This window comes from Suillus plorans (genome assembly GCF_016647745.1).
Source record: "Suillus plorans strain S12 chromosome Unknown HD556scaffold_49, whole genome shotgun sequence".
Lineage (NCBI taxonomy): Eukaryota > Fungi > Basidiomycota > Agaricomycetes > Boletales > Suillaceae > Suillus > Suillus plorans.
This window is the reverse complement of record NW_024537433.1, coordinates 249,011-269,247: the sequence shown is the minus strand read 5'-3', so window position 1 is coordinate 269,247 and position 20,237 is coordinate 249,011. Positions and strand designations below refer to the sequence as shown.

At 47.7% G+C, this 20,237-nt stretch overlaps 8 protein-coding genes across 8 annotated transcripts; 4 read left to right on the top strand and 4 right to left on the bottom strand.

Annotated features, from left to right (window-relative positions):
- Positions 1 to 341: 341 nt before the first annotated feature.
- Positions 342 to 1,719, bottom strand: HD556DRAFT_1242242 (kinase-like domain-containing protein; the record flags this gene model as incomplete). The annotated part of the gene is made up of 3 exons (XM_041298261.1): positions 342 to 716; positions 767 to 1,252; positions 1,303 to 1,719. The coding sequence occupies 3 exons, from the start codon at positions 1,717 to 1,719 to the stop codon at positions 342 to 344; spliced, it is 1,278 nt and encodes a 425-aa protein (XP_041157524.1).
- Positions 1,720 to 2,816: 1,097 nt separating this feature from the next.
- HD556DRAFT_1391060 (phosphatidylinositol 3 and 4-kinase-domain-containing protein) lies at positions 2,817 to 6,192 on the top strand. Its single transcript, XM_041303553.1, has 15 exons — positions 2,817 to 3,103; positions 3,161 to 3,293; positions 3,372 to 3,421; positions 3,469 to 3,588; positions 3,646 to 3,694; positions 3,742 to 3,815; positions 3,873 to 3,963; positions 4,016 to 4,115; positions 4,169 to 4,436; positions 4,497 to 4,510; positions 4,560 to 5,035; positions 5,091 to 5,150; positions 5,213 to 5,219; positions 5,270 to 5,973; positions 6,026 to 6,192. The coding sequence occupies exons 1-15, from the start codon at positions 2,937 to 2,939 to the stop codon at positions 6,068 to 6,070; spliced, it is 2,358 nt and encodes a 785-aa protein (XP_041157523.1). The 5' UTR covers positions 2,817 to 2,936; the 3' UTR covers positions 6,071 to 6,192.
- Positions 6,193 to 7,795, bottom strand: HD556DRAFT_1391057 (uncharacterized protein). The gene is made up of 6 exons (XM_041303552.1): positions 7,529 to 7,795; positions 7,412 to 7,474; positions 6,867 to 7,360; positions 6,595 to 6,814; positions 6,481 to 6,546; positions 6,193 to 6,425 (listed from the first exon to the last, which is right to left on the bottom strand). The coding sequence occupies exons 1-6, from the start codon at positions 7,703 to 7,705 to the stop codon at positions 6,255 to 6,257; spliced, it is 1,191 nt and encodes a 396-aa protein (XP_041157522.1). The 5' UTR covers positions 7,706 to 7,795; the 3' UTR covers positions 6,193 to 6,254.
- Positions 7,796 to 10,524: 2,729 nt separating this feature from the next.
- On the bottom strand, positions 10,525 to 11,220 carry HD556DRAFT_1446085 (NUZM, NADH-ubiquinone oxidoreductase 21.3 kDa subunit; the record flags this gene model as incomplete). The annotated part of the gene is made up of 4 exons (XM_041307030.1): positions 10,525 to 10,759; positions 10,811 to 10,931; positions 10,981 to 11,094; positions 11,148 to 11,220. 4 exons carry the CDS (start codon positions 11,218 to 11,220, stop codon positions 10,525 to 10,527), a joined length of 543 nt encoding a protein of 180 aa, XP_041157521.1.
- Positions 11,221 to 11,845: 625 nt separating this feature from the next.
- Positions 11,846 to 12,749, top strand: HD556DRAFT_1242158 (uncharacterized protein; the record flags this gene model as incomplete). Its single annotated transcript, XM_041298249.1, has 3 exons — positions 11,846 to 12,350; positions 12,406 to 12,482; positions 12,510 to 12,749. 3 exons carry the CDS (start codon positions 11,846 to 11,848, stop codon positions 12,747 to 12,749), a joined length of 822 nt encoding a protein of 273 aa, XP_041157520.1.
- A 50-nt stretch (positions 12,750 to 12,799) lies between these two features.
- On the bottom strand, positions 12,800 to 14,996 carry HD556DRAFT_697019 (uncharacterized protein). Its single transcript, XM_041311337.1, has 2 exons — positions 13,230 to 14,996; positions 12,800 to 13,174 (listed from the first exon to the last, which is right to left on the bottom strand). The coding sequence occupies exons 1-2, from the start codon at positions 14,682 to 14,684 to the stop codon at positions 12,884 to 12,886; spliced, it is 1,746 nt and encodes a 581-aa protein (XP_041157519.1). The 5' UTR covers positions 14,685 to 14,996; the 3' UTR covers positions 12,800 to 12,883.
- A 455-nt stretch (positions 14,997 to 15,451) lies between these two features.
- Positions 15,452 to 18,325, top strand: HD556DRAFT_1391022 (gamma-glutamyltranspeptidase). The gene is made up of 11 exons (XM_041303551.1): positions 15,452 to 16,069; positions 16,117 to 16,423; positions 16,477 to 16,629; positions 16,685 to 16,940; positions 16,996 to 17,011; positions 17,059 to 17,161; positions 17,211 to 17,390; positions 17,438 to 17,495; positions 17,542 to 17,826; positions 17,892 to 17,957; positions 18,010 to 18,325. The coding sequence occupies exons 1-11, from the start codon at positions 15,672 to 15,674 to the stop codon at positions 18,051 to 18,053; spliced, it is 1,866 nt and encodes a 621-aa protein (XP_041157518.1). The 5' UTR covers positions 15,452 to 15,671; the 3' UTR covers positions 18,054 to 18,325.
- On the top strand, positions 18,326 to 20,109 carry HD556DRAFT_1391011 (signal peptide peptidase-domain-containing protein). The gene is made up of 7 exons (XM_041303550.1): positions 18,326 to 18,508; positions 18,566 to 18,688; positions 18,742 to 18,858; positions 18,915 to 19,005; positions 19,060 to 19,301; positions 19,349 to 19,638; positions 19,701 to 20,109. The coding sequence occupies exons 1-7, from the start codon at positions 18,413 to 18,415 to the stop codon at positions 19,855 to 19,857; spliced, it is 1,116 nt and encodes a 371-aa protein (XP_041157517.1). The 5' UTR covers positions 18,326 to 18,412; the 3' UTR covers positions 19,858 to 20,109.
- The last annotated feature ends 128 nt before the right edge of the window (positions 20,110 to 20,237 follow it).

The window sequence follows — 20,237 nt, the reverse complement described above, 5'->3', positions numbered from 1 at the left end:
GAGACTGTGTGAGTTGGGAAGCGTGCGACGTTGAAGCATGTTGTCCGACTGGACCCCTCAAGGTAATAGGTCTCATGGAACTCGTCATGCCACACGGTCCACACCAAAATATCTTGAGTCGCTCCTAGGAGAGAAATTTGCCGCGGCGTCTCAATTTGATTTTCGGCACTTAATTTGAATTACCTAATAAACAGACTACACCGCCACATCAAGTTAAGATACGACAAAGAGGTATAGCGAGTACATGAGTACCCGTGGGTGTGTATTCTAAGACAGTGTGCTCATGCAAAGGTATATGTAAACAGAAGAAAATGGGCCGACAGAGGGTAAGAGGGTAAGAGCTACACACCATCCAAAGCGCCCTTCAGCCATTGATGTCCGCGCACCTCGTTGATTTTGGCACGTAGCTGAGGGTTGGGTTCGAGACACCTGCTCATGAGATGCAGGCATGAGTCACCAAGCCCCTTCCCTGGCAGCTCGGATAGGACGATGTGCCCCGCAATGGCATCCGCTTCGGTGGGGAATGGGGACATCCCGGTCAACAAGTATGACATCAGCACACCGAGGGTCCAGATCTCCGCAGGCGCGGCTTGGTAGGATCGCTTAAGGAGCACCTCCGAGGCGGCGTACGCAGTAGTACCAAAGAAGAGTTTGTAGTATGGGGACGGTTCATTAGGGTTCTCTATTGCGGCACTGCCAAAGTCTATGAGTTTGACCTAGACACGCCGTCAGTGAATAATAATAATTTTATAAAATAGAACTCTACCTTGAAGTCTTTGTCGATGACAAGGTTTTCATCTTTAATGTCTCTATGATAAATTCCTTGACTGTCGAGGTAATGTACTGCCTCAACCACCTGGGCCATGATATACCGGGCTTGTTTCTCTGAGAGGCGTTTATATTTTGTCTGTTCTATGCATTCAAAAAGGTCATGCGAGGGGCGGCGCGTATAACAAGGACGGGGTGGTTCGAGAGTAGATGTTTTGCGCGAGAGATGAAGTGAGTGGTACTGCAAGTCATCATTTAAGGGTGAATCGCATCCTTCCACGAGAACTGAGGCCGGAAGATGTCCTGAATCCTGCGGTGGAGTTTCTGGCTCAGAGTCCGGAACCGAAAATTCAGACGCAGCGGGAGATAATACGGGTGGTGGCGAGCTGAAGTGCGGGATAATGATCTCATCAAGGGCAGAATGCGGATGAGCATCATACGATTTTTTGCGTTTGTGCCACGGAGAACCATGGAGTTCTTGAACCTACTGTTCGCTGAGCGGTGTAAAAAACCCATATCGCGAACATGACTCACGAGGTAGAAAAAGAGCTCATCCTCGAAGAATTCGAGACACTTGATGATATTCTCGTGTTCTACGAGATGAAGTACCAGTACTTCTATGGGGATTCGACCATGGACCTCGTCCTCCATCCACGCTTGCTCCGGGACCTTTTCTTTAATGATGAATTTGACAGCGACCTCAATGTTCTCCTGGCGGTCGACCGCGGTCATTACAAAACCATATCCACCTGAGCCGAGTTCATCGCAAAGGCGGTAATCATGAACAAAAGTCTCGAGGAGTCTGTGGTCTTCCGGAAAGCGAGGGGAGTAGTTACGGCCCAAAAGAGATGCTGAGTGAAGAGCAGGAACAGATGCAACTGGTAGAGGAGATTCTATAATTGAGGATGGAGAGGGATATTCATGTTCGTACGAGAGCAAGAGGGATCGCATTTCGACGTCACGGGCGAATGGGGACGGTGAAGGGCAACAATTTGACGGATGGATGGCGGATGAAGAAGTTACGTGGCGAGATGGGAGGTATGGACAAGGTAGGTCAAGATTAAGATACTCTGAAATGTTATTGCCGCTATCCGAATGAAACTCGGCGCGATCTCCATCCTTTGGATTTCGGCGTTCAACGAATGAGCTGGAGAGACTTGTGTCTGGACAGCGGGACTTCTCGTGACTAGCATCACGGCTATTAGTGAACAGTGCAGCTAAACGACGAGAGCTCTGCATTTTGAGAGTTAAAGGTGATGATGGCATGGGGTAAGTCAGAGTTGATGAAGTGTGCAAAGCCGAGATAGGATGTATCTTTCCCGACGTTCAAGTTGTTGCACCAACGCTGGCAAGATGAAAGTCTCAGTTCAAGAGATATAATGTTGAACCACATCGATGGAAGTGGCTTTCTCGGGATATACCACTTGGAATCCAGAGAGCGTGCCAACCGATCCAAAGCAGGCAAGGTTCGTCCCAGTGGCACAATTACTATCACAAATCCACTTTTCCATCCTTTTCTTGTCTCCTGGGCATTTTGATGACCACCATCATTATAATCTGATATGCCCATTCATAATCGGACTGGAAGCTTAAGGGGAAACGGGCTGATGCATTAAGTCACATTGACGGCCTAAAGCTCGTCAACAAACTGTGTTACCAAATGGGGAGAGTCGCTGACTTTCAAAAAAAAGGAGCGCCTACACCCAGCATCGTGACCAACCAAGTATTAAAATATTAATGTTCAATAGATTCACGACGATAAAAATACAAGATAGATACAGCCACAAGAAATTCTACAACTCTCAATTCTGGCGAAATACATGATTATGCTGGTGATGTCCAGAGACACCTCTGGCTTGATGCATTGCTGACAGTGAGGATAGCAAGGTAGGACAAGCCTTTATTTTTATGGCAATCATTGAACATACTTGGACTAAATATTCTTCTACACTAACCTCGCACGAATCGTGGCATTGACGGAGTTTAGTTACAACACAGCCACATAAATTACAGCCTCGTGGCTATATTAAGTTACTTGGTAAGCGGCGAGCATTGGACACGCGTGGCCTCAACTCTCGAGGGCTCATATCAACCTCACGCAACGAAAGAGCATTGAAAAGGCCTTGAAGTCATATAGGCGTCTTATTTCTCGGTTCCCGGGATTCATCATGGTCCACTCTGCCGGTTATCAACAGTTGCCTCAAGATGTTGAAGATGAAACTATCGTCGAGGAACAAAATACGGAGGATCACGCTAAGGCTGTCCGCGGACGCAGTGCCCGAGCACACAAACCAGGTCACATAGACTTGCGAAAGTTAGACAATGCATTCAAAAGGTGGGCAAGGGGCTTGCTGAGTTACGATATTAGTCTCGAGCTAACCCGTGTCTCCAGGTGGACTGAATCTATTGCGCAGAAAGTTAAACGGAAGAAGAAAGTCGAAGACTACTCTCGCAAGGAGATATGGCAGAGTGTCTTTGAGCCGTGTGCGCCACATTTTGCCATTGGGAGCGGAAGTGACATCACCGTAAGTCCTGTGGTTTTTACTATCAAAATGCGCATGGCTCCTACTGTTTCATGTTGATAGTAACGTCTTGGTTCACAGGTAAAAACACTTGATCACAAGCCTCCCATATCTCAGGCAACTTTCGACAAGTAAGCTAGGATTATTGGGAATCCAATGCCGAGCTCATAATAAACAGTTTAACACAATCAGTGCGAAATGCCATATCAGCTGGAATCCACCCGAAGATGATCGTGAAAGGGTCTTCTGGATCCTACTTTGCTCGTGCGAAAGTTGATGGGAGAGTCCAGACAGTTGCGTGAGTATCGAGTATCATGTTTCAGTAACATGACAACTTACCATATATCAAAACTAGTGTATTCAAGCCTAAAGATGAGGAGCCTTATGGGCGCTTGAATCCTAAAGTGCGTGTCTTTATAATCGACCAGACTTTCACTCACAAATCTTTCAGACCACTAAGTGGCTACATCGGCAATTTAGATGGATAATTCCATTCGGACGGGCCTGTCTGATACCCAATCTCAGGTAATTCTATACAACTCAGAACAGCAGCTCACCCCGCGTGACACTTACCGTCTCAAGTTACATCTCAGAGGCTGCGGGATCCTTGCTTGACGAACGTCTTGGGCTTAATGTTGTCCCTCGTACACAGCTCGTCTCACTATCTAGCCCTGTGAGTTCATGATATACTTTTTGGAATTCCTGGCTAAATCCTCGTGTTTTAGGCCTTCTTCTATGACTGGATTGACAGAAGTGCAGCCAAGAAAGGTAAACCACTACCTGAAAAGATAGGAAGCATGCAGTATTTCTTGCATGGATACACTGGTTGTGTTTATATTACTTACTTGTTATGCATGAACTCATCTACAAATCATCAGATGCGTCAGATTTCCTACGGAAGCATCCTTGGCCCGGCCGCTCTATCGCAGACACATTTGACGATTCATCGCACCGCAAAGGTCTCCCTACGAAACGATTTCTTAGCGCACTGAAAATAGTATGCGGGAGGACTGGTGACGAAGACATAGAGGATGAAGATCCAGAGGAAGAACGTGCTCTTTTCGACGTTACTGAAGACAACGAATCTGGACGTCCGTTCTATTGGTCGCGAGCGCTTCAACAAAGTTTTAGAGAAGAACTAGAAAAGTACGTTTGTCGGCTCTCTTTGCATCACAGATTCTCATGCTGCATCCCACTCTGAACTAGGCTTGTGATACTTGGTGATACCCTCTCTATTATATCCCTCCTGATGACTAACCCCGCGAACAGACTACCTAATGCTAAATACTGACCGTGGAGCTGATAATTACATGATCAAGTACTGTGAGGGCAGCCACGAGAAACTGGTTGATGTTGCCCCTCAGCCTTCAGCTCATCCTCAGATGCCACAGATTCGTCGTGCTGAGACACATTCCCCGTCATCACAGTCTACTGTAACTTTCGCCAATGCCATCCCTCCATCTCAAGCTAACGCTGCTTCGTCTGACTATATACGTCAGCCACATATACATATTGCAGCCATAGACAATTCGCTCTCGTTCCCTCATGAGCATCCTCGAGGCTGGCGGTCGTATACCTATGGGTGGCTGTATCTCCCTGTCAACTTGATTGGGCGTCCTTTCAGTGAAAAGACGCGAGCGCATTTCTTACCCCTCTTGACCTCTAATACTTGGTGGGAGGAAACAACCTTCCAGCTTCGTAAACTCTTTGCAGTTGACCCTGACTTCCATCCCAAAATGTTCCAGGTCAGTTGTGAGAGTACCTTGATGACAACGATGCGATATCATCATTTAATTTCAGAGGCAATTGGCTGTCATGAAAGGTCAAGCTTATAACATTATCGAGTCTTTGAAACATGCGGTAAGCCGGAACTGTTGGCTGGATCATTTGGTTTCGTTCAACTAATCAGTCTACTCTGCTAGGATGAAGGTGAGCTCCAAAGGCAGTCAAATAAATAAGTTCGATATTCATTATTGCAGGTCCGCTGGAGTTGACCCGCCGTACGAAAGCACTTGTTTGGGACGACGAAATTGAAATTATGGAAGAAGCACCTCGTCTCCCTGGTGTTGGTCCTTCACCTGCATCACCACGCCCGTCCATCAGCACCATGCCATTACCACGGCGTACACGCAGTCAAAGTTACTCTGCTGAGTTCCCTCCACCTGTTCGCCGGAGATCATCAGAAGCCGACCGCCCCGTTCCGTTCTCTGCCAAGTTTCAGAAGGTACACCCAGGTACGACAGGTGTCACGGTTCTCGAGCATCTTGAACGCCTGGACGTTGTCGAAGCCGGGCTGCAACGGCTTGGCGTCGAAGAACCTGTTATCGAGGAGGACGAAGAGGAAGAAGTCGATGTTGGAATGTCGTCTGCACCGCAACCACTCCTTATCCCCACTGGTGATGGGCTTCCGCCCGATGATCTATCAGCTTCACAGCAACTCACCCCGCCTGGCAGTCCGGGCGGGCTTACCTCTGTTCCGGAAGTACACTCACTCGCTAACTCTGTGACAGAGGAGGATCTGGCAGTCATGTCCAAGTCAATGTCTCATGTTGAGTCACCATTCGTACCTCAGCACAATAGGTGGAACAGCCATGCTGGGCGGATGTATCACCAGCCTGACCACAGCCTGGACTGGATGAACGTCGACGAACTTGAACAGCAGAAGCGAACTGTTATTGTCGAGGTATGTACACCCCCTATCATCGATGAGGATCTGATCTACAATACTGCCTCAGCGATTTGAGACGGTTGCTGCGAAACCTCTTCTTAGCTGTTGGTAAATATACGCACATTTCTTTCATAGAGGGGTCCGGTTTGTCATGTTATGGTTCAGGTTGCTATTGTAATTTGCTATCTGATATAAATGTCCAAAGATCTTGAAATGCATTATATACATTTAATAAGTCGAATGTTCGTATCTTCGTCAGACTGGCAAGCTCGATGCAAGAACGATAATACATCCAATCAGTCCCCATCAGTCATGAGCCACGATGCGAAGTCATCCAGCCGCAGTTTTTCTGATTCGTCGTTATCTCCATCCAAGTCGTCGCCCGCTCCGCTGCGTTTGAAGCGCTGTTTTCCTGAATACAAAAACGCCTCAATACGTCTTCCGGCGAAGAACCTGTTGTTCATTTTCTATGAAAGTTGATCAATACTTGCCAAGGGGTAAGTAAGTGAGAGAGAGACGTACAATGACACAGGCCTGAGCACTCAGTGAGTCTCTGAACTTGACCGACATCACTCCGTCAGCCTCTTTCTACAAGGATATCAGATATGGCTGCAGAATAGCAAACATGGGACATACGTCATACAGAACGACATTTGTGACTTCTCCTAGTGCTGAACATTCGACACGCACGTCATCCTTCAGGTCAAGTAGCAGAGATGCGTCTTCGTCGAGCTCTTGGAGAGTGAACATGTGCTTGAGAACCACCACACGGCAGTTCCTGTTAACTACTTGCTTTTCATCCTCTTCGTTCTTGGCAGGGCCAAAACCATCTTCGTCATCCCATTCTTCAATCTTTCTGTAGGTGAATTAGATATATGACAATGCAGTCCGAGAGAGGAGGAACATACTTCTGCATCTTGCCGATCCTTCTAGTTATCTTCTTCTTGTCCACTGTTTTTCGCAGTTTTACTTCCTCTCCTACCCCACCTGAATGCTTGTGACGGAATTCCGCCTTCTGTACACTCATGATCGTTGATGCGTCGCCTATGCGGAGTTCCGCGTCATCCAGGAGGTTGACTGCCAAAGTCACTGATTCTTCTTTGAAATAAACCACCAGTGCTTCTCCACTAAATGACCCGTCCTCGCGTGCGTACAGTTTCACTTTCGATTCGCCTTCATCATCTTCCTCAATAACTCCGAACTTAGAAAAGCGCTCAACGATTTCATCCACGTCAGTATCTGCAGGGAGACCAGTAACGTAGACTGCCGTATTTTTGGACTTGACTGGCTTGTCGTTCTTGCCACGCTTCGCAGAAGGCTCCGTCTGAGGCGTATAGGACGTGTAGTTTTCGGGCTCCTTCCTCTTCTTATTTGCGCGTTTGAGCACGGGCGCAGCTGGTGTCTGGGGAGATTATTAATTAAGGAGTCACCGTATTGAACAGTATTACTTGACCTCTTCATCCACGCCAGCGACCGAATATGCAGCTTGTTGCTTTTTGATCAGTTCCTCATCAAGCTGCCAAATTTGCTTGCCTCACGATCACTAGCGCCCCACAAAGTTCACACTCACCACCGGAACCCATACACCCTTGGCGGAATCAAACTCGAGTTCAGTACCATCTTCGTTCTCTAGCCTCCATGTTCCTGTCTCTCTGGAAAAGTGGATACGGTCGTCGTTGGCGAAAGCAGCTGCTTGAGCGGATGCGGATGCCCCCGCGGCTGCTGATGGTGGTGCGTCGTTGGACATTTCAGGCGGTTGTTTGTACGTGTTTGATTCTAAGGCCTTAACACAGCTTTAATTAGTAATTGTCACTCGAGTACTGACGGGACCACGAATACCCTTTTACTCGACCAAAATACTGGCTCAGTATCGGATTGGCAATACTTACTGGTGAGATCAGGCCGGTATCTTGATAATATACAACTAGTACGTGGATTGGTTTTGTCACGTCCGAGATGCAGGACTTAGTATTCCCCTTCCGCACCAGACACTTCCTCATATAAGTCCGAATACTCACCGGCACTACTTAACTCACCGATTCATAACCAATTTACACCATTCCTAGTACTCACTCGCTTGTCCATATCTGCACTTCATTCCCGATCTCTTCCAACCTAACCTGTGTTCAACATCATGTCAACCCAACAAGTTTTGTGGCTTCCTGTTATTGGACAAGATCTCGCTGTTAGTACTTAAGATTGACGCACCTGGCTCCGACGAACTTCTCGCCAACATGACTTCAAGCGGTCTGGACCCTTTGCATTGGAAAATACAAGAAAATGGATTCATTTTCGTCAAGTCGTATCCAGCAGTCATTGGTGAAGAGGCTGCTGGCAATATGGAAGCTGTCCGACTGTCATAGCGTCACTTATTTCAAGGAAGGGGATAAGGTGTAAGCGGCGTCAAAGATAGAAGGATAGTACTGACATTTCTTTGACATATTTTTTCAAGCGAACATAGGCAGCAAGTTTACCACTTTCCAACAGTACTGCATTATAATTGCCGACTCCACTGCAAAAGTATTATACGCTCCGACAAAGTCAATTCTTTCTTTCTTAGATTCCGGATAACATTACTTTTGACCAAGCGGCTTCTGTGCAGGTTGGCATAATCCCATTCGTTGTCCTTGTATGCGCAGCAGCATGGCTATATGCGTGCAAACTTAATCTTGTCCCTTGCCTAATATTCACAATATTCACATCCATACAGCTTGTTAAGCTCTTTGGACTCTCTCCCATCACCACTACAGCTTCTTTCCACGACACTGGACTTCTTTCCTCGCGCAGCGCTACTCGTGTGCTCGATCGCAATCTCTCGACCACTGCGTTAAAAAACGCAATCGCTAAGGTCACGGCAACTCTTATCACTTTGGCATTTGACGCCAGCTCTCTTCCTGACACACGAAACCGCTCATGACATCATTACTGCTGGAGGTACTGTCATCATAGTCGGAATACCTCAGGTGGATGACAAAAACGAGGATAAGGTAGTCCAGCAAGTGTTTGGCAGTTTCCACCCACCTACCGGGAGCTGGGTAAGAGTTTCATACCCGCAGTGGCTATCAAGGTTTGTCGTATGTCCATTAGATACTCACTTGATCCTGTATATTAGCTGAACGCTATTGAAGTCGTCCCAGACGACCTCGATGGTGTGTCTGGTCTGCATGGACTGAAAATAAAATAACCTTGTCAACGATAAGACACTAGTTGTTCTCCCTTGGGAGACTACGCGAAGACCAGACTCTAAGGGAGCAAAGTACAAGGTCTATCCATCGTGTATGTTATAAAATGAATCAAAAACATTGATTTTGCTTTTGCGCACAACAAAAGCATAACTGCGCTTGATACTATCCTGAAACGATGCGTAAGTTCTCATATGTTAGTCGATGGAATGTTTTTTTGGGTTGATTTCATTTCCAAAACACAGCACTCATGTGCCGAGAACACACTGGCACATTGTCACAGGGCACGTTGGAGACTTATTATTGGCGTTTTCAGCCTATTTGATTTGCGTTTACGAGATGCGCGAAGTATTCACACAGATGTATTGCGCGTTGTATCCAACCGCGTAACACCGCTGAGCTCTGAAACCGCAGCTCCCTCACACGTGTGCACCTAATCATCAACAAATTTCTTCTGGACGAATCTCCCAAGATTATATCGGGTCCGCTATGCCAGACCGTCCCGGAAAACCGTTGTGTCAAAATGTGTGCAAGCTATAATTATCGCTTCCAAATACTGCCCCCTCTTGCATCTCAGGCTAGACTCTGACCAACCCGTTATATCACACTCTGGCTCAACAAACGCGCCATGCCTTCTAAGGAAGTATGTGAATCCGGTTGGAAAGTGAAGAGCAGTTGTCGGCAATGGAACTGCAAGAGTAATCCATATACATGGCTTGCTGAGTTGGGGGATACCCTGTAGGATTGACACGGCGTTCAGAGACACTCGATCAGTGATCCAGTTTCCATCAATAATATAATAATAGATGTAGATACATACAAATTCGATCAATATGACATTGTCCCCACAGAAATTGCGATGAGCTCTCGTTCAACATATCGTTAAAGCGAGTTGCACCTCTCCTATTGGTACGAGCTTCCTTCACGCCCCTCTTCCATGGCGTTTGATATCGACCTATGTCAACAGCCTTGGAAGAGCGACAGAGGGAGCACGCCAGTGGTTTATCACAATGGTATATCCGTTGGGAAATCCGGTAGGCGCGGTTCGTGTTTGAGGTTCTAATATCCATATATCAGTGAGCTCTAGAAGATGCTCAACCAAGAGAGGCAGATCAAACAGGGTGGTACAACCACACCGAAGACGAGTGTCACACAGCTAAGCGACTGAGTAACGTACCCTAAGTGAAAGTGTTGCTAGGCTTCGATCCATAAAAAGCACAAAGAAACTCCTGTATACGCTATACAGAGGAAGGTGCCTATTCACAGTGAAAGCATCTCCGCTTGCTAGATCATTATCCGCGGCGCGGAAGATATGATGGTTATATCTGGATTTATCGCCAACAATAAGAAGGGGGAAAATCCTCGAGTGTAATGCAAAAGTCGACTACTTGTATAGCAACATTGGAAAATAAGCATTGGGATCATGAGGGGCGTCCGGTGCGAGCTCGGCTCTCCACTTCTTGAAGGGTGTGGGCACCTTCGGGGGGAGCTTTGACTGGTCGTACACCTTGTGCACAGATGTGATTGCAGCAATGGCACCTGTCAAATCCATGGTCTCCTGGGTCTTTGTGGGGACATCCGATTTCTCTCCTTCTTTGGTTTCTGATGGTGCAGGAATTCTATGATAACATGTCAGTGGGAGCTGCCATGCAGAGGGTACGAGAACGTACGCCTGGGCTTCAGAGTGTTGAATGAGAAGTGACGATAGGTCGGGCTGCGTGACCACAGAAAGCTGGGGATATGCCCTTCGAACATCTCTCTTCCAGTACGGGTTCTGGGCGGGGTCGGAAGCTGACAAAAAAAGGATGAACAAACCCCATAGTGAGCCTCAATATCCTACCTTTGGTTGCCGGGGCTGCGTATTTCTCCGGTCTGGAACCAGGCTGCGGCCATCTGTATATTCCTGCTAATGGAATACCACTCGAGATTTCAGGATTAATGACCACAGCGTCGCCTGGGAAGAGGCGTTCGCACACATTCGATAAGCCAATAAATAAATAAACTCACGGAATTTCTTCCAAAAACCCTTCGGATGAACATGGTAGAGAGTCGACTCTGCAGCTTTTTTCGTAGCTGCCATCTGTGAAGTTCGAGTTGAAGCTCGGGGAACAGCGGGGCCTAGAAAGATGCTTACATAAGCATGTTTGGTCGAACAACGTTTAGTAAGCCCTGAAGCAGGACGAAGAGACCGCTCTCGATACAAATAACTGTTGTATATCAGATTGTTATACATCCTCCACACTAACATGTCTGCTATGTGTATGTGTGACACGGCTTTGTCTAGAGCACACCAGATCCCAGTACTCTGCCCGCTCAAGTTCAGCAGGTTCCATCTGAGTCATGCCAAGATACCACCTGTCGTCACGGTCTGGCTGGCAATGGTAATTACACCTCAGGCCTCAGGGCCGCACTTGCCTTTGATTATGCCTCTTCTAGAGGTTCTAACTGAAGCAGCTTATTCACGGTGGTGTCCAATGGTAGGCTAATGGTTGCCTTCTGTCTATCTTAGGCTCCTTGACGATATTAATTTCTAGTCGTTGATAACTGTTATTGTTAAAAATCACGCAATAACATAACGACATCTCATCACTTGACTGGTAAATCGCGTGCGCCCTGGCCTTGCACCTGATATAAGCCCTGCATGCATTCTGCATGGATTTTTAGGCTATTTTCCCCCACTACGAGTTAGCGCGCCCGAGGCCATCATGGGTTTCACACTTGTCCACAGTTATGCTGAACTTGTTAGCTCAGAGTCACAGCACCCACTAGATATTGATCTCGTGGCTGACGGCACTGAGTCTGAGCTTCCGGACTCGGACAATCTGGACGTCGGCCTTGGGGCTATCGACACTGAGCGTGATCCTCACGAGCTCCCCACATTCAATTCTAAAAGTCTCACAAACCCCTCATCTACCGTCCTCTATCTACCTCCGCTACTTTCTTCTCTACCTCACGACCTCGGAATACTACTCCATACATCACTAGAACAGCAGCCGATGCTCTCCGAGACCCGTCTACCTGATATAGACCCCGTATCGCTGTCGTTGCACAAAGCTTTGCACCATTTCCGTCCGGTGACTTCGTATTATGCTGAATTACCATACGACGAAGCGTTCAATTGGAGTGAGTTAGAACTTCCGGAAGATGAGGAGCGTGAGTGGTATTGTGTTGCCTTTCGCAGCAAGCGATTGCCTGGGAGCGACAGCGGACGTAAGTAACCATCATTCGTACCCGGACCTTTGACTGATTCTCCTCGCATGCACAGCCCTCTATGATGCCGACAAGTTAGCTCACGAGGAAGCTGTGCTCAGCGGTGGTGTATGCAACCAACCCCTTTTCACAGTGGCTCTACCTGACCTTATCCCCTAGCTTATCATGTATTGGTATGGTGTGCCAGATCCAGAAACGGGTATGAACCTTGCAACGTGCATCTGGCAGTCCCGAAAACATGCAGTGGCTGCCAACTCGCACCCGCACCACATCCGTGCAATGATGCTTGCAGCCTCTTCATACGAGGTATATACTCTGGAGCGACACAAGCTGCGAAAGTCACGGGGAGAACGTGGGGTGACCATCCACCCGTTTGACGGTGCTGAAGTTGTTTGGTAATTCTCCACCGGCTCACTTGGATTTATATACCCTCGCAATACTTATATTCTAATGAATACTTCTAACTTGGATTAAGGAACGTTGTAGAGTTTGAGTTTACTGACGAAAATGTAGGTGTGGAATGCTCAAATTCGCTAATGACCATCCGCCCATGATTCAATTGTGTCATGACTAGTATCTGAACGCTGCGAAAGCAATCCCTCGATTTCATCATGGCAAACGCTGCTCCTCCCTGCAAGTGACCGCCGTGACAACATCCACGAGACAGTCGATCGTTGTTCTTGCCGAGGCAAGATCGGCGTACTGTGTGTTTGGCTTGGTCGATCTTTCCTCGGTGTTGCTGGTTGTGACGCCTGAGTTGAGCGTGTGGGCGTGGAAGGTTGCTCGCGGCTCTCTGTGGTGCATGTTATATTTTCCGCGGTAAGCTTTGACAAGATCAGTTTAAACACGACGAGATGGTTTTGTTTCATGTGGGCTTACTTCTTGTACATCAGCAATACCAGGGACCGCAGGGGATGATGTTGCTCCCTTTAGCGGTGAAACAAAAATTCCCGCAGTGGGAGCGAAGACCACTGCGCCATTTTGGCCATTCAACTGAGGTAATGGAGATTCTTGGATGACATATCCGGATATAGGTGAATCGCGAATAGGTCCATCACGAAGGTCGTATTCTACGGGTGCGTTAGATGCTTCTGGTCTTGTTGCTTGGTCTTCGGCGACACTACGGAAAACATGAGGCGGATGTGATAAAAGGATGTTAGGGCCTGCAGAGACGGGAGGAATCGTAATGAAAATTCTAGAAGGGGGAGCAAAAACCGCTGTGCCGCTTTGGCCATTCAGCTGAGGAGATGATAATTGTCGGATGGCGTGTCCAGATACAGGTGAGCCGCGAACGGGTCCATTATAAAGGTCGGATTCTACACGTGCGCCACGTGCCTCCACCGTTGCTACTTGATCGTCAACGACGCCATAGAAGGAATGAGGCGAACGCGACAAAGGGATGTCGGAATAATCAAAGTCAGGAGGAATCGTAGCTGAAGCATGCATGTCATAAGTTTGCCTGCCGGCCACGCTGGGATCACGCAAAGTCTTCCTCAAGAATGGCTGCCAGCGGAAATCAAGTGCGTCCAAGTCAAGCTCGTAGGATTCCGGTTCCAGAGGGTCGGACAATGATGGATCTTCAGTGGGAGAATCGAAGTACACTGGTCGAGAGACGGTAAATGCCGGTCCGGGGGTGGAAAATATATTCATCGTCAGTTCATTCTCTTCCGTCGGTGAGTGAGGTCCAAAATCGTTAGAAGCAACAGACGGTCCGCGGCAGAAGGAGGACAAGTGAGTTTCCGGCTCTGCAATAGTTGAACGAAAAACAGGGGATGATGTGAAATTGGCATGGTTGACACTTGTGTTGTGAGACAAAAGGGGTGGTTTCACATGCACTGAGGTCTTCTGCGATCCTGATGGGCGGGCCAAGTTAGATGAAGCATTTGAATTAACAGTGTGTTGTAGAGCGGCGAACGAGCCGGGAGTTGAAAATGGGCGAAAACCTAGAGTATCTTCCCCGAGATGAAATGTTTGTAACTCCACGTTGACGGTTGACGGGTCACAAGGCAGTAATCCAACGTCACAGAAGGCAAGGTCAGCAGACGGCGGACGTGAAGCTTCATGAGCTGCATCATTATTTTCTTGTAGAACGACATCGAACGGGGAGAATGCAAACATGTGACCTTCCCTGGCTTCTTGAGAACATGGTCGGGGTTCGTTCTGAGTTCTGGCTTCGGTCGTATCTTCGTGGGCCAGAGGAAGCAATTCTCGAAGTGGATGCTCGGGTTCTAAGGCACTGAACGTACTCGCGAGCCACATCGGTAGGGCCTTTGTTGGTAGGCGTACTTTAGAACCCTGATGCCGCAATAGCCCAGTTTGGGTTCTCATGAGCATAAAAGCGCGCGCATATATCGTACCTTTTGATATACCGAGGGAGACTTTGCTGGGTTCGACGCCCTGTTATTCATTTTCGACACAGAGAAGTCACTTCCAAGTCTATCCTCATGGCTGTATGCGTCCACAGGTGTCTTAGGAAGATCATAACTGCTGACGGAGGAAGACCCGGAAGAACGCGCACGCTTTCGACGCGTTTTCGGATCAAGACTGTACGAATTTGAGACGTGCACTTGGGCCAGCATCCGATCAAAACGAGTGTTGAGTCCCAGGGTTTTCCTGCGTTTCAGAGGTTCTGGCGTAATGTCTGACAAAACGTTGTAACATAGCATCACTTCAATTTGCAATTGAGACTTTGGACATACCAGTTCCTCTTATTCCTTTGTATATCATCGGTGAAAAACTGAAACTCTCGTGAGGTATTCTGGTGAGTGGGGTGTATTGATAGAATATGGATTTCGGACTCACCTCGCATGGCTCAAAGAGCCAATATTCGAAACATTGTCGGCCTCTGAGCTGTCATATTGAAACATTAGCGATCGGTGACGGTGAGCTGGCATCGTTGCGCCTCCACTTGGGATGCCTGAGACAGCGACTGTCAACTTGTCTGTCGGTCAGATCTAGACTCGGTCTGTCACGGTGAATAAATAGGACTTCGGATTGTGGCTCCCTACGAGAGTGAATCAAAATGAGGCTATTACCAAGATTGAATTACATAAGGCCATAATAACCCAAACCGGCCCCTGCACGTGCCGGCATGTGGTGCTCGTGGTATCACTCGGATTAATTGTATTAGTCCTTCCACAATTGTCTGAGTAAGGTGCGAATATGGCACCGTGTGGCAATGAAGCACAGAATCCGGACAGCAGGCCTGCGGGTAGCCGAGGAAGGTCGACGACGACTTAATGATAGTGAGATGTTTACTTCCGGGTTCCGGTCACCTTCATTACCATAAGATAAAGGTTTCAGTCGACTTGGTTTTCAACTATGGATTACAGGACACCATTACCCACCGTAGAAGATGACCCTCCGGTGGATAGTTTCAAGCAACCATTTGATTCTACTGAAGCCGAGCTCCCGCTTTACCTGTATACGAAAGAACCGAAAGGTCGACGTAGATGGCAGAGAGGTGCATTCGTTGCCTTACTTGCTATTTGTCTAGCGACGCTCCTGCTACAGAGATACCAACCTCACCCGCACTTACCCACCCAATCCCGCACACAAACCCGTAATCCTGCCTATCTCATAGAGGCTGAACACGGTGCCGTTGCTTCCGAGAATAAACGGTGTTCAGACATTGGTGTCACCATATTGAAGGAAGGAGGAAATGCTGTCGACGCTGCTATCAGTGCTGTTTTCTGTGTTGGTGTGGTCAACATGTTTTCGTGAGTCTGTCTGCGTTTCCGAAATCCATGTTTTTGACGTAAATCAGCTCGGGCATAGGTGGAGGGGGATTCATGACAGTTCGCATTCCACCCTCGTCTGAGGGTGGTAATTCGGAAGTATATACCATTGATTTTAGAGAAACCGCGCCAGCCTTGGCAAATAGTACCATGTACGCGGATGATCCAGCTGCTGCGCGATGGGGTGGACTGGCAGTTGGTGTTCCCGGTGAAGTTCGTGGAGTCCAGGAAGCACATGAACGCTGGGGGAAATTGCCATGGGCTAGACTCGTGCAGCCAAGCATAGATCTTGCTGCTGGATGGGCGGTTGATAAAGAATTAGCGCGACGTTTGCAGGTAAAATGCTGGGCATGCGAATCCGAGGCATTGATTGATTACACACCTTCCAGATGTTTGCCAGACTCATGCTTCCCAAAGAAGACTGGAGAGCTATTTTCGCTCCAGAGGGTCGTATGCTGCTTGAAGGCGAAACTATTAGACGAACGAATTACTCACGCACGCTTGCTACTATCGCATCCGAAGGACCCAATGTGTTCTACAAGGTTTGATATTCGCTGTGGTTCATGTTGGACCTACATTTAAGTTATTTTTGGCCAGGGCCCCATAGCTGACTCGATCATACGCAAGGTACAAGCCACCGGAGGAATAATGACTAATGGAGATCTGGAGAATTACACTGTGAAGGTGGATCACGCTCTCCAAGGAACGTATCGTGATAAGAAAGTGTACACTAGCTGCGCACCAACTTCAGGACCCGTGCTTCTTCATATTTTGAACCTATTAGAACGCTACAATTTTATCGGCGAAGGCCGAACTGGCTTGAATATTCACCGCTTTATAGAGGCATTGAAGTGTGAGCGCTTACCTACTTCAAATAGTTTGTTGTGGAACTGACAGTGTCACGTCAGTCGGTTTTGCAGCTCGGTAAGTCCTTTTCCGAATTTATTACAGCCGGTCTCACGTTACGGTAGCACAAAGATTGGTGACTTGGCATATGTCACCAACGGAACAGCTCGCGTCGCCGAAATCTCCACGAAAGCCTTTGCAGATGCTGTGGCACTTAATCTCACTGATGTATGTTGTCTGTGCTCTGTTGCTTTACCGTATCTGGATGACACTTTAGGATCGTACGCATACCCCCGAATACTATAATCCAGAGTTTGACGTCAAGATTGATCATGGAACAAGTCATACATCTGTGCTCGACAAGGACGGAATGGCCGTAGCATTGACGACCACAGTGAATCTCGTATTTGGTTCCATGGTGCTCGATCCCGAAACCGGCATCATTCTGAACGATGAGGTGAGCCCTCACATGTCCCAACAACTTCTCCTGATTGCGCTCGTAAGATGGACGATTTTTCGGTTCCAGGAAGACCTAATGGTTTTGGCCTCTTGCCTTCACCATGTACGCAGCTCCTCTCTCCCCATCCTCCCAAATTAACAATGCCTAGATAATTACCCCGAGCCCGGGAAACGCCCCCTATCCTCAACAACACCCACGATAATCGAAAACCTCGACGGCTCCTTCTACCTCGCCATCGGCGGATCAGGTGGTGGCCGAATCTTTGGCGCAGTCCTGCAAGTCATTCTCAACCTCGATTGGGGAATGGATGTCAGCGCTGCGATTGAAAACGGGCGCGTCCACGATCAACTATACCCACTCGAAGTAGACGCCGATGAGATCGTGCCTGTCGCCATACTAAACTCGCTGATCGAACGGGGACATAATATCACAGGCATGTCTAATGCCGTCATTATTTATGAGAAAGATTATGTTTTAACTCACGGGTTGCCGCATTAGTGTCGAAGATTGATCGTGTGGCTGCTGTTGTGCAGGCGGTAGTGAGCATGGATGGCAGGATTTTTGGTATGTGGTTACGGTGTTTTGACGTGGTTTTTGTGTGATTGATGGTTTACAGCGGCTAGTGATTCGAGGAAGAATGGTATCGCCGCGGGGTATTAAGCCCGTGCCTCCTGCGGTCCGATGACCGTTCAGTACGTACGTACCTTAGCGAGCAAGTCAGTCCTTTGTTGAATTTACGCCATGTCTCCTGTATAAAATTAAATCCATCACCAAGTCTATTGTTTCCGTGGGGTATTAGCCGTGCCTCCTGTGGGCTGACGTCCGAGCTCGATGATCAGTAATTCAATGGCAAGCTGGCACTATTCATGAAATCAAATTCAAGTCTAGTGTTTGGCATAACCCTTAGAATAAAACACCCCCAAACAACTCCAAACTGACACGTCTCCTGTCACGTAGCATGTAAAAAGTCCAAGAAGTGTTTCATTCAACCATTTACATCCCCACCAAATTCAATTGAGATGGCCAGCACAGACTGGGACCTCATTTCTTCATATGCAGGTCTTCTGTGCTTAGCTTCTATCTCTATATATGTGGGAGCCCACGGCTCACTTCCAGTGCGTTGACATAGATCATCATTAGTGAATGCCTAAAGGGATTGAGCACTTTTCTAGACGCCTAAGAAGCCAAAAACCAAAGGAACGGATAAATCGGTCGTGCAAGATGATGAAGATGAGGATGAAGATGAAGGCGTGACCGATAGGCTTTCGTCCTCTGACGCATGGCTTTTCCCAGTTGTGAGTTCCTCGTTGCAATGCATGTAATCGATGCTAAGATGTAATTATGACAGGCAGGCTCAGGAGCGCTTTTCGGGATGTATGCTATAATGAAGTACTTTGGAAAAGAATGGATAAATTGGTTACTCGCGTGGTATTTTTCTGTCGCTGGCGTGGGCAGTGTGTGGAAGGTGAGTCGAGTCGTGTCATATGTCGCGTGTTTGTAATCGAGTCGCATGTTTCCCAGAGTGCTGTGTCGCTTATGAGATTCGCGGTCGGGGAAGAACGGTGGAAGAAGTTTGATCGGAATAGAGTGTTGATTCTGAAAGGTCCACGGGGTTTGTGTTTTCATATGATGTTTTACTCGAGAACTTTGTTTAATCTGCTTGTAGAATTGGTTTCGGTGTCGGTACGCACGCCGACGATTTGGTTGTTTCCACTCGCTTTGATACCCTCTGTGCTATTCAATATATCGGAAACGAGCCGCAAGTCTGCGCTTATAACGGATATCATGGCGTTGTCGTTCTCTTACAATGCCATCTGTCTGCTGAAAATAGACTCGTTCCAGACGGGATGTATTCTTCTGTCTGGACTGTTCTTCTATGATATATACTGGGTATTTGGTACGGACGTGGTAAGTGATTTATAGAATGATTCCCAGACTGAACTTATGGGTTCTAGATGCTCACGGTAGCCACGTCTCTTGATGTCCCAATCAAACTACTGTGGCCCAAATCGCTGAGTTTTGCCAGCGAGCGCGGATACACATTACTCGGACTAGGGGACATTGTCATTCCCGGTGCATTTGTTGCCTTGGCACTGCGTTACGACTATGCACGTGCGGATGACAAAGGCACATTTAGGAAGCCGTACTTTTACGCGACCCTGGCAGCGTACTTTACTGGACTTGTGACTACAATGGCAGTGATGCACGTGTTCGGCAAAGCCCAGCCTGCATTACTTTATTTGAGGTGTGTTTTGTTTTTATGGGTTGGAAAGGCTATGGTGACGGTTCTTCTTTTGTGCGCTTTAGCCCCGCTTGTATGTTGTCATTGTTCGGGGTAGGGATTGTTAGAGGGGAATTAGGTAATGCTTGGAAATGGATTGATGATGATGGATCGAAGAGTGAAGTTGGTGGTGAGGAAGTTGATGGGAAGGAGAAGGACAAGAGCAAGAGTAAACGAGAGTAAGAAGCGGATGCAATGATGTACAAGTTGGAGTAGTCGGGAGTAGATACCTATTTGAGTTTTAATTTAGTTTCTAGAAATGATAAGTGGCGTATGATGGTGGCGCGGGCGGCGTGGTGGGAGGAGTGATTCGCACGGAGAGTGGGATCGGAGTCGGGTGTATGACGTGGTTCTATAGGATGTTTGATCTAACCGGGCCGAAGTTAATATATACAGGGCGGTGATGACGGGGTGAGATTCTAGAGCTGGTCGAGGCACGAGGATTGTTGACACGGTTTAACGGTTCAATATGTCTCAAATTAAAGATTTATTTTAAATATGGATGAGGAATATACCCTTGGCCATTGGGGATTATACGGTAGTTAATTGATAAAATTAGAAAA